The following is a 16634-nucleotide window of genomic DNA, read 5'->3' on the forward strand; positions in this document are numbered from 1 at the left end:
AAGTTTTTAAATATTACCTCTTAACCAAATTCTAATATACATAAAAATTACATATATCAAACGATATTGGTTTTATATCAATGTATTTGATTGAATTTAGGTCTTTATATATATATATATATATATATATATATATATATAAACATATATATATATATATAAACACACACACACACACAGATATATATATATATATATATATATATATATATATATATATATATATATATATATATATATATATATATATATATATATTTATATATCACCAATTCCACAATATGTCTACTGTATAATTTCTTTTATTCATTCTTTCGGACTAATGTAGAACTAAACTGTGTAAATCGTGGCTTCATTCCTTGAGTAACCCAGGTCATCTTTATTGGATGAAGTGATGTCATCAATTTTCAACCTGAATTTGGATTTCAAGACTCGCGTACTGTGACTTTTAACAAAAAACTTGCCAAAGTTTGCAATTGAAAATGACAAAATCTATCAAAATACAGTTGTTGGTACCTCAACAAATAGTGACAGGAAAATGGATAGCAGCCAAACATTATCAATACTGTAGTGTATGAAGCTGATATATCGTCATGTAAGTCACTGATAGTATATCGTAAATGAAATTCCCTAATACACTAGTATTTTAAATAATTTTGTCCACTCCAGTAATATATCTGCAAAAAGTGTTTGCGCACTTGTCAATCTATCACACACAGATAATACATATTTAACAATAGAATCGTATGATCATACAAAAATGATCAATAGTTTTACATCCATAAATTGATATTTGCAGAAAGGCACTTCAACAGCCCTACAGTCTTGTCTGATTTATTAGTGAGTATAATATGGGTGGCGGGACGTTTCAAAAGAGAGGAAACTCTAGGTCTAAACTATTTGTAAAATTTGTAAAGTTAAACAGGGCCAATAACATCATTCTTTTAATAAAATATGTCACCTCTCTGTATATGCAAAAATCTTCTAAACATCATTGATTTTGTTTTAGACAGATTTCATTTCGTTATATATCTATAGATGACGATTTGAAGGGCTCGATTTGATATGAGATGATGTAATTGTGTCAACAATATTACGAATATAATCAGCATATGTCAGAGCACATATATGTTGCCTACTTCTCGTAAATCATTCGTTTTCAAAAAGTGAAATGATTCTTTTCACACAGAGTATGAAATGAGTCTGCCTAAGTCCACTTCCTTGGTGAACACCGAAGATCAGTCGAAGCTGTCTCTACCGATTCTTAATCGGCACACGTAATTCCAAATACATAGGGTGAACATGTATAACACAGAAAGTGTTTCGTTCTAAAGCATTGCCTTCACAAATCATCGACATCTCACCTGTGTCCACGAGGTTCGATTCGCAGGCTCAGTCATTGTGCGTATGTTTGAAAGCTTGCCAGTAGCTTCGCATGTGTCTGAGGTTCATACTATGATTTTCCAGGTCCTTCCTCCACTATATATACTGGAAACCAAGTATATCCTATCATGTACTGAGAAATAGGTGTTAAGTCAAAAAAACAACAGCAGTTTTCTAAAACAGTTTAGGAAATCAAAATCAGATTCTGACCTTCAAGAGGAAGAAGAAAACAAAAACGTAAGAAGAGGTTTTTTCTTCTTCAGGAATAGATTATTACTACCCTATGGAACAATAATAAGTAATATATATTGTAGGATCTCAAGATTTTGTCTGTTATTTGTCCAGAACAATGACTTGCCTATTTTGAGTAATGACTGAAAGTAGTATGTTTAAAATGGAACAGAGGTTGATAAAGGGAAATTTCTAGAAAGTGATACTAATTGTCTCTGAGTACAATCATCAAGGTATTGATAACCCATTTCTTTAGAAGTGACTCAAAAAATCAATTATAAGGTATCACAACCTGATTACATTATCCAACCTGATTTGCTTGCAATGTTTGGTTCAGAGTTCACTATGCTAGTTGACAGAATAGTGTGATTAATAATTCATATTCTAAAAATGTTCTTTTCCTTTTTATCATCATCCTTGATAAGAAAACATACCTCACTGTGAAAACTAGCATCCAGTACATTGTACACTACCACCCACACAATATACATCACTGTATTCTAGCATCCATCACTATGTTAACGATCACTCACAAAACATACATCACCGTGTATGCCATCAACCGGTAGCGTCAAAACAACCACTATACAATTATTAAACTAATCATTAAATTATGTATTGCGCAAAGCATTCTTATTTACTACGAAGTCTTTTTCATGTTTAACTTTTATATACAAGTAGTTATAACATTTTGTGACTTCATTAAAAAATAATCCAGATTTATCATAAACATCAACATTTACGTAGTATATGCAGGTTAAATGAACGTATGAAAATTGATTATAGGAAACTGTACCAGATCAAAGCTACTATTTAAATCACACAATACGTGTCTTCACAAAGTGTCTAAAATACATAGAAGTCCTCATTCAAATGACAATCATATCATTAATTTTGTCATCAAAACGTGCCTAAAATACATACAAGTCCTCATTCAAGTGACAATCATATGATTAATTTTGAAGACTATTCAGATTGAAGTAAATATGATTTATACCGCGAAAGGTTTCTTTAAGATCAAAATGATAAACATTATCAATAATGTAACCTCGGCTACGTCTCTTCTCAGCATCAACGTCCAATCGAGAGAAACAATTTTCTTCAACGCCCGTTTTGCTTGTTACAGCCATTTTATAAGCATTACCATTTCCAGGCTTGTTTTAATACAATTATAGGATATCCATTATGTACTGATATATAAGACAGACACACCCTATTTTAGAACGATGTTGCAATGTTTAAAACAATCCAGCGAAGTAACGCTGATCACTTGCATTTGTCATTCATTCTTTCAATTTCAGTCTCTTTTAGCACGAGAATGTCATTCAATGACTCTAATGGAAAAAACTACATACACAATGTTTGCCAGCGTATTTAACGTATATATTATATTTGATGTGTGGATGAATTTGGTGTTCCATATCCAACTGATAAGCAGAATAGGACTAAAGTCTATAAAATATGATAATTGTTGAGAACTGCTTGGTCTTGCACAGCACTGTCATGATTGATCAAGGATGTGTTTACTCCTTACAAGAGAAAAAAGAGGTCAGTGCACTGTACATTATATAACTGCCTGTGTGTTTCTCTGTCTGCCTATCCACATACCTACCAACCCATCTAAGTTTAATAGTCAGTCAATGAGACCAGACCATATAAATACATGTATAATGCACTTAATTTATAAACAAATTCTACAATACACACACCTGCTTACATTTGTATAAATATAAGCAAAACAAACAATACCAGATGAGGAGTGTATCGTTTACAATTTGCACATGAGTGAGTTAAAGCCATAATAAATTTAAAGAAGAATCAAACTGAGATTACAAGGTATAAATATGCCTGAGGTAATATATTTTGCTTGGTTTGGTATTGTACTACTCAGCAGCACAAAGATGTTTAGTGTTGAGGCATTTTTCCAAGAACACACCACACCTGCCCACAAATGGCTTTCGTACAAAGGTTTTTAAGTTAGCTTGACTCTACATTAACGATATGTTGGATCACAAATGAATGCGGTGACATCGATTGTACTTAGCACAAACGACAATTTGTATAAGAGCCTTCTAGACAGATTCGGCTGTACAATACTTCTAGGGAAATTTGGCTGTACAATAGTTATAGGCAGATTTGACTGTACAATACTTCATGCAGATTTGGCAGTACAATACATCCAGGCAGATTTGGCTGTACAATACTTCTAGGCAGATTTGTCTGTACAATACTAGGCAGATTTGGCTGTACAATACTTCTAGGCAGATTTGTCTGTACAATACTAGGCAGATCTGGCTGTACAATACTTCTAGGCAGATTTGGCTGTACAATACTTCTAGGCAGATTTGGCTGTAACTTCTAGGCAGATTTGGCTGTACAATACTTCTAGGCAGATTTGACTGTACAATAGTTCTAGGCAGATTTGGCTGTACAATTCTTCTAGGCAGACTTGGCTGTACAATAACGAGGGGCTGCATCACAAAGAAATAGAGTCAGGTTAATTGTAGTTGGTACACATGGTCATTTCTACAATGGTCTTGAAAACAGGCTTGATTTTACATTCGAGAATGGATAAGTGAATAATCCATACACATTCACCTGGATCATTGCATATGGAGGTTGATTACTAAGTCTTATGTTAGGAGGACATCCTATCGCCATAGGGAAGTGCATATTTCATACAAAGGTATCTGGAACTCTAACCATACTCCCACTACAGTGGAGAATTTTATAAGAGACCAGAACGCGGGAAACATTCGGTCCAGTTCTACACATTTTGCGGTCCATGACCATGTAGTTAGTCCTTAGAAAAGTATGCATTTCAGTTAATATGAGTGATTAATGAGAGCTTATGCTCATGTGTCCTGCAACCTAAATCATTTAATCTGTTTGACCCCCAGCCAAAATGGTTTGGACGCCCATGATATAAGTCATAAAAATTTCACTGACAATTCTCACCCATCTCCGTTACATATGCATGTGTATTGCCAATACTTAATTTCATAGGACTCCCTAACACATTGAATATAGTATATTTCATACAAACTTTACCAGCACTCCTTGCTATCTCTATTATACATGCAGGTGTATCCACGGGTATAATTCTTAGACAAATTTCCTAGAAATTAAACAAATCTACATTATTGGTGCAAACTGGTTGCCTAGTCTTACACTTATTGTCTTGTGCACAATTCATACACCCACAATTTATTGGAAATTCCACCAATCTCCATTACATGTATAAGCAGTATGAGTTCCCTGCCTTAGGTTGTGAAATACATCATCAACAATAGCAGAAACCGGTCTCGGTAACCAAGTAATCGAACCTAATTATTTTACAACGCAAACAGTTGTCTGGACCAGGCTTGTAATTCCCTACAAGGCATACATACCACGGACTATGTGACATATCAAGGCCTTTGAAATATTGCTTTTGCAGACGTGCAATATATACTGGACGTTTCACTTGTTTCCAAGGGAAAAAAATACCAAATGTGTGCCTACAGAAGACATTTAAGGAGATATTTACAAAATTTAAAACACAGTCAAGATAAGATTGTTTTAGACGAATGTATTCTTTTTCTCTGGAACGTTCTCCTTTTTCATACATACTGTTTTAATATTGATCATTCACAAACTTTGGTGAAAGGAAGGTCAACAAGATCGGCAATGCTTGTACAAAACAGATTTCCTTTTACAGTCAGTGACCTTGACCTTTAGCCCTTAGACCTCAATCTCTACTGACATATTTCTTGCATCAAGAAAACCATACATGGAACGTTTTGTAATGTAAGGCACTGCATAACATAGGTTATCATGCAGAAAAGGATTTGTAATGGAAATACATGCTGACAGCCTGGGTCATAATATACTTCGCCAGTAAGACATGGAATTTAGGAATATATATATATATATATATATATATATATATATATATATATATATATATATATATATATATATATATATATATATATATACTTGATGACATCAAGGGCTTCATGGGCAGATATAAGTCCAACAGTTCTGCCAGTAGCAGCCAGAATCAAGATAATATCGACCGTATTGATGAAGCTAGCAGAAGCAGGAAAGCGAGCATGGATAATATGCCATACTTTTCATGGCAATCAGGGCACTGCCGAAAGATCGATGTTGATACCTCCTTTGCTTTACCAGCATTGTTTAAGGGCCTGGCCTGTACGCCATGAATGAGCCGACTTGAAGTGTAGCGCCTAGTGACCGGCTTGATGCTCATATGAAATTATTTCTGGCAGTCTTTGGTCCGGTCATCAGACGCGTGATGTATTCCAGGTGTGGGTTCAAAGTTTGTGTTCTCCAATGGGCATTGATGACCGTCATCATTCGACTGACTTCTTTGAGCAGTCGTGTATTCTAGAAGAGTATGAAAGCAATGGCTCAGTAGTTGGTCCTTCACCTAGTGGCATGGTCCTCGAAGTATAGGTCCTCAGAAAACTCCATTATCTGATTGAGGTACTCCAGTCTGAAGAGGTATGTCAGGTAGATGTGATGTGGATCAATTAATCTACAGTCTAACATCTTGCAGTTGTGCTGGGTACCACGTACCAGAATAAATGGATGGCAAGTATGTGTCCCCGATAGACAGCCTCCCCATTACTTTTAAGGTATATTCCCAGTGCTGGTTTAGGGACTGCTCGTGGCACAGATCTTCTGTGGATCACCTTGATAATTATCAACAACCCTTTAAAAAGGTGGTCGAGGGTATGTTTCATATCATGCCCAAACACAACATTCATGTCAACATCTTAATAAAATAAAACACTCATTTGTTCTTGTTGTTAGTGGGTGTAGCATTTGTTTGTGCAAAACAACCATTCTTCCATTGTACTGCTGCCTGATCATTCGTACGAGTTCTGTTTGAGTCCAATCTAAGCGCTGATGGTGAACCATAAACCTTTGATAGCACGCTGTATTGCTCTGCTGCTGTGGTCATGAAATGTCAGCTTGAAGATAAGATGTTCTAAAAGGACACAGTGATAATATGGCATGTGATTATTTAGCAGTTTGAAATAGAGAGCCACTAAGAAAACTCGTTCGCAAATGTGAAATGGCTCAGGCTTGTTTGCATATCCAGGTAGGATGTGCTTGCGTAAATTGCAAGAAGAGTTAAGACATTTTCTACCATTAGCAATTTGTCGGTCTGGTTTCATTTCCTGATTTTGTGAGCATACTTAAAGTTTTTAAAATATGGCGGCAGGGTTTTATGACATGAACTATTTAGGTCAAGGAGACATAAAACTACCAGATGAAAGTAAAATCATCGCATTTATCGATTATTATCAAAAGATAGATACATTGGAAAATTTTCGACAAAATTCATAGAGAAGATTGGATAGAAACCTAATATAATTAGGAAAACGAAATTCTGAATACGTGCATTTTAAGGCGTCAGGGTATAAATAAAGGCATGTATATGCCGAGTTTAATTTGAAAATGATATAGTGAGACTCTGGAGGTATGAGGTCTCTCTTGAATATAAGAGGGGATGAGTTTTTAGGCTGTATTTGCTCTCCACACTTAAACGTAGTGAACATAAAGGCATATTTGCAAAACTAGGCATAGACTAAGAACCACAGTGGATCTGCATTATTAGGGAACACAGAGTTCACAGCACAATATGAGGTTCCATTATGAGCTACTTACAACATTGGGATAGTAGATTAAAGCGTTAAAGGAAGTAGCGATACAGAAACACGGCAGCCTCCCAATGTGGAAAAATCTTTAAATCTTCTGAGAATAGTGGTCACATCTTAACTCGTATCGACTTATCATTTCATGTGTAAAACTGATTGTTTCTGTTAATGTCATTTCATAGATTGGAACTAATCTGATTTTTTTCTCCACTTCCTTTCACAAGAATTGAGTTGGTGGATATATCAAAACCATTGTCAAAATGCATTCTACTTGTGATGAGAAATATTGGGGCATGATATCTAATTGAGAATCTTTCTAACCCTCTGAATAAACATGAAATTAGTCATGTGTAGCAGTTCCTCCATACACATGTATGGTCGTTAACACAGAAGCCACAGACTGTGGTAGAACACCAGTTGGTAATGTTAGCTAATTTGGCTAAACCTGCATGGGGTTACTTACCACACGTTCTTTGCATCTTTAGATCTATAATAGCGAAGTATAGATGTTTGGTTATGCTGTTAAATCCTGCACTCAACGAAGCATTATCGTTCACAAGCATTTTTTGTTTAATCAACTCTGTCAGTATTATTTTATAAAGACTGAGGTCTCACCAATCTGGCACAATTGCAAACAAGTACAGATTTTAGTACAAGTGGTTGCAGTGCAAAATATACGCTCGTGTCCTGGTACACATGTATGGCTTTGAGAGATTTCGTTTATTGCGGGATGGTAATATGTTTAAAGTGCAAATGATAATACAAAATATGTAACACTCTAACTAGCCAGCCGTTTAACATTCCTAACTGGTATTACAACATTGATAATTTCAAACAAAATAGAGGTTTCCATTTCTGGTTAACTTTTGGTTAAAATGAGGTGACCAACCAGGCTAACATCACGTAAACAGACCCAGATTATTAGTCCTGTCGCAATCTGCTCGCCTTTATTTTTGGATTTCAAGACTTAAGTTTTGTAAACATACCTACACAAGGTATTCAACACCCAAATATGTATTAACGTTGAGTACCTTTATTCCACTTAAAGCAGCAAACTTGAAGTGTGCATATTGTTGATAAAAAGAAATACCACTGCTACAATTTATATATGTGAGCGGTGAATCGTCTGGGTAGTTGGGTACTATTTCCTGTCGAATGCCACTCCGACGAGGACTGTTTGACGCTGGTATATAACAACAATCAACATGCATCTAAGACGAAATACATTCTCTCGATGTCATGACTATGCTACAACATACCAGTATTACCCACAAAATCTCTTTCGCAAGGTCAATGTTTGAATAAGAACTACTATATTTAGCTTAAAGGCAAAGGAAGCACATTGCATGATGGTGCGACGAGGCATGGGCAGGGAATACTGATCCTTTGTACAGACTGTCAATCCTGAAACAGATATTAAATGAAGCGCTGGTACAGTGCACAGAAAATGAGCTCGGCATGGACGATGATTGCACTCATTTGTTCATATTTGGTCTTTGCATATACTGGCTCAGACTGGGGCGGAGTGTGGATGAAAAACAGATGGTAATCAGGCGTTGCCAATATACATAGAACATACAAAGACGGCCCACAATAACCTAGTGTTGATTATAATTTCTTTTCAAGACCATAAGCGAAACAATTACCTCGCAGGTGCTAATGTAGCAACTATAAAGCAGTATTTAAACGTTTACCTCTGCGATAAGCTTTTATTTCGGTGGTATGTGAGACCGTCTATTAAGTGTCTTGCCAGCAAGAAAAAAACAGAATTATATTCGAAAATCACGTATCCTATAAGATCACATTATTGAGCCAGATAACCTGCGAACAGAGAGTCTTTGTGATTCTTAGGGAGTGTGATGGTGGGGTGTTGAAGTCTGTTATTTTCAGATCAAGTGATATCAATCGAAAGTTGGATTCTTTTGCATCATTGCCGCCTTGATAGTAACTCACGACAGCAGGTTTGATTGATTTGTCAAGAAGGAAGCTAACGTCATGTCCAAACCATTTAAATTTTTCTTACATGCCGCTTATTGAGGAATTAAAATGTCATTGTACACAAACGATTTGCTTGACAAAGAATTGTAAAGGGTGAATAGTTGTTGTTGTAGTTCTAGGGTTTAACGCTATTTTTCAGCACAAGATAGGCTATACATGGCGGCCAGTATAACTGGTGGACGAAGAACCCTGGAAAACCCAGGGAGGAACCACCGACCCACGAGAAGCTACTGGCAGGCTTTCCCACGTTCCCACGCAAGCCCAGCCTTGGAATAGTGGCACACTCTGTACAAAATATACAATCGTGCAGTAAACACTGTGAATGGTTTTGCCCTATTCAATACATTGTGTCAACGAACAACCGTTCCCAGTGAGATGCTACCCGGCACTCGACCCATATATATTTGGTTAAATTTTTGTTGAGGAGTTGCTACAGGTTTAAATATCAGCGTGACACGAATGATCAAGTCACACGGGTAGGAATCTCGTACGGCTTTCACTGTCCCCGTAGAATATCAAATGATGTCAAAGAGTCCTACCTCTATACTACTCTAGTCTGCTGTGATTGTGGAAAGGACAATCCAGCAGAGATTGATGACATTTCTCAGACAGGCAGGCAAAACTCTCTGGTGGCGATCAACATATACACGCTGTCAAGCCTGCTAGAATAATGAATACTGCACTATCGCGGTTCTGCTGTTTAGTGATTGTTTTCCACATCGTTAATATTATACTGGTGAAAGAAGAAGATATAGCCGAGTTGTGAATATTTTTGTATTAAATGCTAGGAGTTGCTTTTATAGAAAATATTCAGTGAGGGTCAGGGATTTGATTGCCAAAGCATTATGGACGAGTTTATTCATGTCGTTAGCAGTGACCTAATCCTGTCAAACTATTGGAAGATCAGAGTTATAGCAGAAAACTGAAATTGGGGTATGGTTTGAATTACTTCACACAGGTTTATAAAAGAGGCGCAAAAAGTGTTGTAGGAAGTTTATGAAAAAATCTAAAGCACATTGATGTAGGGGTGATCTAAAATATAGAATGAAACAAACTTGGGCAGATGTTGAGAGGACTCCTTTGCGCTTGTTGAGGCGGATCCCTTAATCCAAACTGTTTTACCCACCACCGCAATTAAATAAACTCTCGCATGTATGTCTATAGGAAACTTCATAGAATTGGAACGCAGAGGCTTCGTGGTACTGGGACGCAACAAACCATGTGGTAGATCATGAAGAAAAAACCCATGTGGCAGATCATGCCATTACGAGTACTGCATGACACACACAAATATTACGTGAAGACTTGGTGGCAAGATCTTGCCTAAAATAGGAGTCAAATCACGTAACAAACGTTGCTAACCATGTGGATCTGTTTTGGAGTACAATATATTTTGCAGGCAATTGGCATTGGGTACATCGTATATATGTACCAAGTCGTATTAGAAAAGCGGACACACTAGAATTAGTGGGACACTTTTGAGCACATTTCACGATCTTTAACTTCCAACATCACCGGTTGTCACTACCACTGCTACTACGGCAGCAGCCAAAAAGACAACGGTGATACAACTAAGACATTTTGAGAGCGAGCACAATATTCGAATACCCAGAAGCGCAGGAAAAGTCGACATTCTTGCGATAATAGGCTCGTACACAATAACAAAAAGTGTCCGAATTCCTATTGATGATGCGTAGTTGCGAGTTAGAAAAATACGTTGCAATTAGCACGTTCACATACACACCAGGTAAAGACGCTCGCAAACTGCTGACAAATCTGGTTCCCGTAAGTGTAGCGGTGTTACAAACTTTGGTTACGATGTGCCCCAAGCAGACATTGTCCTTAGCGCCCACATAGTTAAACTTGTTAGTCGCGACAAAGATGGATTCATAACTACAACTCCAAGGATTCACATTGGTGCGTGCGGGATCCTGAACAGCAAAGAGAACAGCGCCATTAGTGATGCAAATATTGACGGAGGCACTGAAAATATTCTCGAAACGCTGCAGACATACACAAGCAGGATCGGGAAAGACTCTAGAAATATGTGATCAGGTCGAGTACTATCTCTTGATGTATCACCCGTTTCGTGGACCCAGTTACATAACAATACCAAAATGGGTCCCGCCAAGGTCAGTGATAATTTTTGTTTTGAGTGGGCAATATTGTCGGCGCTATTCGTAGTCAGTGATCACCATAACAGTCCTTGGAAATTCCGGCAACACATGTGCAAACTCGACTTTGGTGATATCGAGTATCCCGTAGCCAAACCCATACCAAAGAAATTTGAAACACTCAACCCAGGTATCGCTGTTAATGTGTTCACATTCGACAAAGACTTTTTTCCGCTGAAACTATCCACTATGAATTGACTGGTCGATCAATCGTTCCTCATTTGCCTGGTCAATATTCATAATGACATGCCTGACCTTCAATCATCATCTTTTACAAATAAACCAAAATGCCGACTACTGTTCAACATAATTGTGAAATGTGTATTTGTATTTGGTACGATTTTATCTACTGTGTAGTAAATAACATAGTGTTCTGCGTAATACTGCATATAAAAAATTCTAATTGTTCATACTTAATTCTCCCTTTTATAGTTTGTACTGTATTGGAGTTCAATATTTGATATGATGACTTATAGACACAATGACTACATTGTTGACAAAATTCAATCACTAGTCATCATTAATATGTAGTTGATGCATTGACCTAGTGACAAGATATTTAGTTTAAAAAAGGATTTTAACCGTCAAAAATCAAAATGTAGTATTCTGATATTATTTTTGCAGCTTGTTATGCCAAATTTTGCCAACATCTGATCATTGGGTTTTCAGAAGACTAATTTGCAATTACTAATTGACACACATTCATGATATATATATATATATATATATATATATATATATATATATATATATATATATATATATATATATATATATATATATATATACACACACACACACACAATACTCTGACAATGAACAGTGCAAAACTAGAATCTAACTAGCCTAGCTAGCCTGAGGCGTTTGACTATTAATAAGTCTTTTTCAAAGGAAAATACAAAACAGAGACAAGGCAAAACAATAAAACAGAAAATTATCTGTGTTTGCAAAACGTTACATAGCTGTTCCTAATATGAATTAAACCTTCACATTTATCTTAAATGTATCTTAATCAATCCCTGACACACTTATCCCTTGCCGGATCAAGTGCAAACGAGATGACTGTTATTTGGTATATGGTTTGTATATATATATATATATATATATATATATATATATATATATATATATATATTGTAATGCAAAATTAATTCGTACTCTACGGAGATTCGAACCCTGGTCCTAGGGTAAACGGCACCGACGATCGCCTTGCCTGCCCATATTCCCTCACGATTAAGTACACACAACCAAAACAATGATGTTACTCAATTGGTGTTGTATGCACTCGCGTGTAGCAGACACCCTCGCATGACGACCTATAGTATGACAATGCAAACTCGTTTGTTTGCACACACACACACACACCCCACCGATTTAAATAATGTAAAACTTGAATGTGATAAAAAAGTGCAAGGAACTTAACTTAGTCAATTCATTCATTGATTTATAGGTTCTTACCTGACTGTGAGTAGAGTGGCCATAAAACCGAGATCTTCTGCGCGTTTCATGCTTAACGGAAGTTTTCAATATAATGGACGGACATCTTCAGAGCCAATTCCAGTTCTTGGACAAGTCCATTTTCAGCAAATGGGTGTGTCACGACTACAGATGTACATAGATAAGTCGTCTGCTTTGAGATATTTACAATGTCGAATCAAGCAAAGGAAAATAATGACAACAACAAATTTGTTTTTCACGTGGATTTAACAAGCGGTTTAATTTCTATGTTGATGTGTGCAAAGGGATATAATTACAACCTCTCAAGGTAATGGTTGCCGAACAAGATGAACTACGTCTTCATGTTGTCTGATGGAAATAAACTTGCCTATAGTGTACGCAATATGGCCCCGTGCTAATAAGGAAAGTCCGTCAAGCACGAAAGGTTGCAAGAGATGCCAGCATTATGCCATTCTGATCACAGTCAGGTTAGAAATTTTAAGTCAATGATTCAATTGGCTTAGTTCTGGGCACTTTTTATCACATTAAACATTTTCGGTATTGAAATTGGTAGAGGGGTACAAACAAACAGAGATGTAGAGTCAGACTATAGTAATTAAGTATCATGTATCTACACAGTCATTATGCATTACTATGAAATAAATCATGGTATATAGAAGTAAGTATAGAGAATTATATATATACTCCAGACAGAACGGTAAGTGCTATCCCTGGATTCCTATAGAATAATCCTTGATAAGAGAAGGCAGAAATAATATTTTGATACAAATAATACAAATTCTCCAACCAGTACGAATATATATATATATATATATATATATATATATATATATATATATATATATATAATGCCTATTACCCGCCGTTCTGACACTCCCCCTACACTTCCTACGGTGATCCAAATGAGATAACGCAAAATCCATTACATTTATAAATTATATATAGTCCTCATACAAATACATGTACTACATCTGGTTTGGAAATTTGTTTAAAAGTTCACAAAAATTGTACATTTTACCTTTTACAACCTACCAGATATCCTAAGTGACGTGCCCCAAAAATATATCCCTCTCAAAAGTGTCACAGTGGGCAAAGTTTATGAATTTTAACCCAGATGATCATGTGTTGTGATCATGGACATATCTTGAATATCTCAATATCCCCCTGGGGTTATCATTTAGAAACATTTGATATGCACTTTACTTACAATCTAACCCATGGAACTTCATTTCAATATGTAGAAAATTCCACTTCATTGTACTTGTTAGCCAGATAATTGTTGTCTATATTCTTTAGCGCCTGAATTATGTTGCTTTTATTTATGCTGCCACTTTGATTCAAACGGTGCAGAAGCTTGTATATCTTCTCCTGCACGTTCCCTTGGTAGTCGATATCAACCCGGACCAACTCATATTCTGGAACTGGAAGTAAACAGAATGAATAATTTTCTTGCACAGCAGGTTTAAGTACATGTACTGTGCTATCTGATGTGACAGTAAATTATCTCGAAGGTAATTCGAAGCAGAAAAACTGTTTTCCTGATGAGTTTCTAAGGTTACATTACAAAACATTTGGACGTTTAATTTGCCTACATACAATTGATGTTATTATATCTTGTAGTATGATGAGGCACATGCTGCAATGCAAACACGGCAAAAAAATTATAATAACAACTCTGTCATATATTTTGTTAAATACACAGTCATGCCAAATAATATAGTAACCTAACAATTTGGTCATTGACTGTTATGTGGTTATAGATAGACGTGCTACAGCGTATGTGCCAAATGACTTGACCATTGATTGTTATATGGTTATACGGCAATATATAAGTATCAGTTTTTAATGAAAACAAGACAAATAACTAAAGAAGCTCACCATGACTTGCTTATCCCTTCAAGCAATTTCGCAACTTCATAATGGATGTTCTTCATGTAAATGTATTCTACTTTGCAAGTATTCTATACTTAAAACAAGGCAATCTACTACGTCAGAGGGGTAATGGAACTAAACAAGGCAATGTACTACATCAGAGGGCTAATAGAACTAAACAAGGCAGTCTACTACATCAGAGGGGTAATAAAACCAAACAAGGCAATGTACTACGTCAGAGGATAATAGAACTAAACATGGTAATGTACTACGTCAGAGGGGAAATATAACTAAATAGGGCAATGGACTACGTCAGAGGGGTAATTGAACTAAACAAGGCATTGTACTACGTCAGAGGAGTACTAGAACTAAACAAGGCAATGTACTACGCCAGAATGGTAATAGAACTAAACAAGGCAATGTACTACGTCAGATGGGAAAAATAACTAAACAAGGGAATGTACTACGTCAGAGGGGTAATAGAACTAAACAAGGCAATGTACTGCGTCAGAGGGTAATAGAACTAAACAAGGCAATTTAGTACGTCAGAGGGGTAACATAATTAAACAAGGCAATATACTACGTCAGAAGGGTAATGGAACGTAACAGGGCAATCTACTACGTCAGAGGGGGAATAGAACTAAACAAGGCAATGTACTACGTCAGGGGGTAATAGAAATAAACAAAGCAATGTAGACATTGAACAGCATATCGGACTAGACAAAAATGGTGCTATGCTGACCATTCAAACCACTCAGTACATTTACATGATACAGATACAGACCTGATAATTCTCGGAAGAAGAATTTCCAATCGGGAAAGATTAGATCTTTGGACAGTTGTATCAATACTGAGACATCAATGCCTGAAATGGGAATAATTTTGTACTTAAAAAAATATGGTTACTTCATTACGTCAAAACATCTTGACAATGTATTTCTTTGGAAATCAAAACAACAGCGACTTCCAAAACTCACCTTTAGTTCCCACGTTTGTATTTTAAATTGTTAATGGCCCTCGCGATATCCAGATGCTACTCACTTAAACCATCAGAGAAAGAAATTAGAGCCAAAAGCACATTTGGCCATTTAGATATGATATGATATGATATGATACGATATATATATATATATATATATATATATATATATATATATATATATTCCCGATTTCATTACAATAAAAAAAACTTGGTTGGCAATATATGGAAAAGCTATCTTATTTGAAATGTGTGTATATCTGACCTTTGACCAGTCCCCCTGTTCCAGAGAGTAGGAGCAATTTACGACACGGGGCTTGAAGATGGGTGGCTTGAGGACAATTTACCTGCTAATGTCAATGAACGTCTACCCAGCACAACAAGAGGAGAGCATGTAACATAAAGGCTGATGGAGAAGAAAACCAATTGCGTGCATTAAAATATCCAATAATGAAGAAACATGGCAAAGGACAGACAGATAGACAATGATACAATACAAAACATTTTATGATAATATCTAAAGTCTGAGGAAAACAAACTAGAAGTATGTGATATTATGCTTCATGAAATTTATAGATTTATATTGTTTGGTAATAATCTTATTTGATGGCTTACCTGCCTCATTTACATAAAACTAAAAGGCCTTCACAATGAGAATCTTTCAAACATGTGGTCAAATTCTGGTCAATGTTGGTTAGAAGGTCTTACATGTTTGCTGTTTGTGACAGGAATCCCCTCACTCAAACTGGTTACAAAAATATTAATCGCCACCATATTTTAATCATTTAGGTACTTCGCATTTTTCAAACAGATCACCACGGATATATGTCAAACGTTGTTGTTTTCATTGACATTGGATGATTAAAA

The 16634-nt window shown here is 36.1% G+C and overlaps 1 protein-coding gene across 1 annotated transcript in view; it reads right to left on the reverse strand.

Annotated features, from left to right (window-relative positions):
- Positions 1 to 274: 274 nt before the first annotated feature.
- LOC149780354 (uncharacterized) overlaps positions 275 to 16634 on the reverse strand; it is a 114562-nt gene continuing 98202 nt past the window's right edge. The window contains exons 16-18 of the mRNA XM_089937248.1: positions 15573 to 15653; positions 14124 to 14337; positions 275 to 4085 (exon numbers count right to left, since the gene is read on the reverse strand). Coding sequence (XP_089793374.1) covers positions 14147 to 14337; positions 15573 to 15653 — 272 coding nt within the window. The 3' untranslated portion in view covers positions 275 to 4085; positions 14124 to 14146. The remainder of the gene's footprint in view (positions 4086 to 14123; positions 14338 to 15572; positions 15654 to 16634) is intronic.

This window comes from Sinohyriopsis cumingii, chromosome 16 (genome assembly GCF_028554795.1).
Source record: "Sinohyriopsis cumingii isolate HCF-2022 chromosome 16, ASM2855479v2, whole genome shotgun sequence".
NCBI lineage: Eukaryota > Metazoa > Mollusca > Bivalvia > Unionida > Unionidae > Sinohyriopsis > Sinohyriopsis cumingii.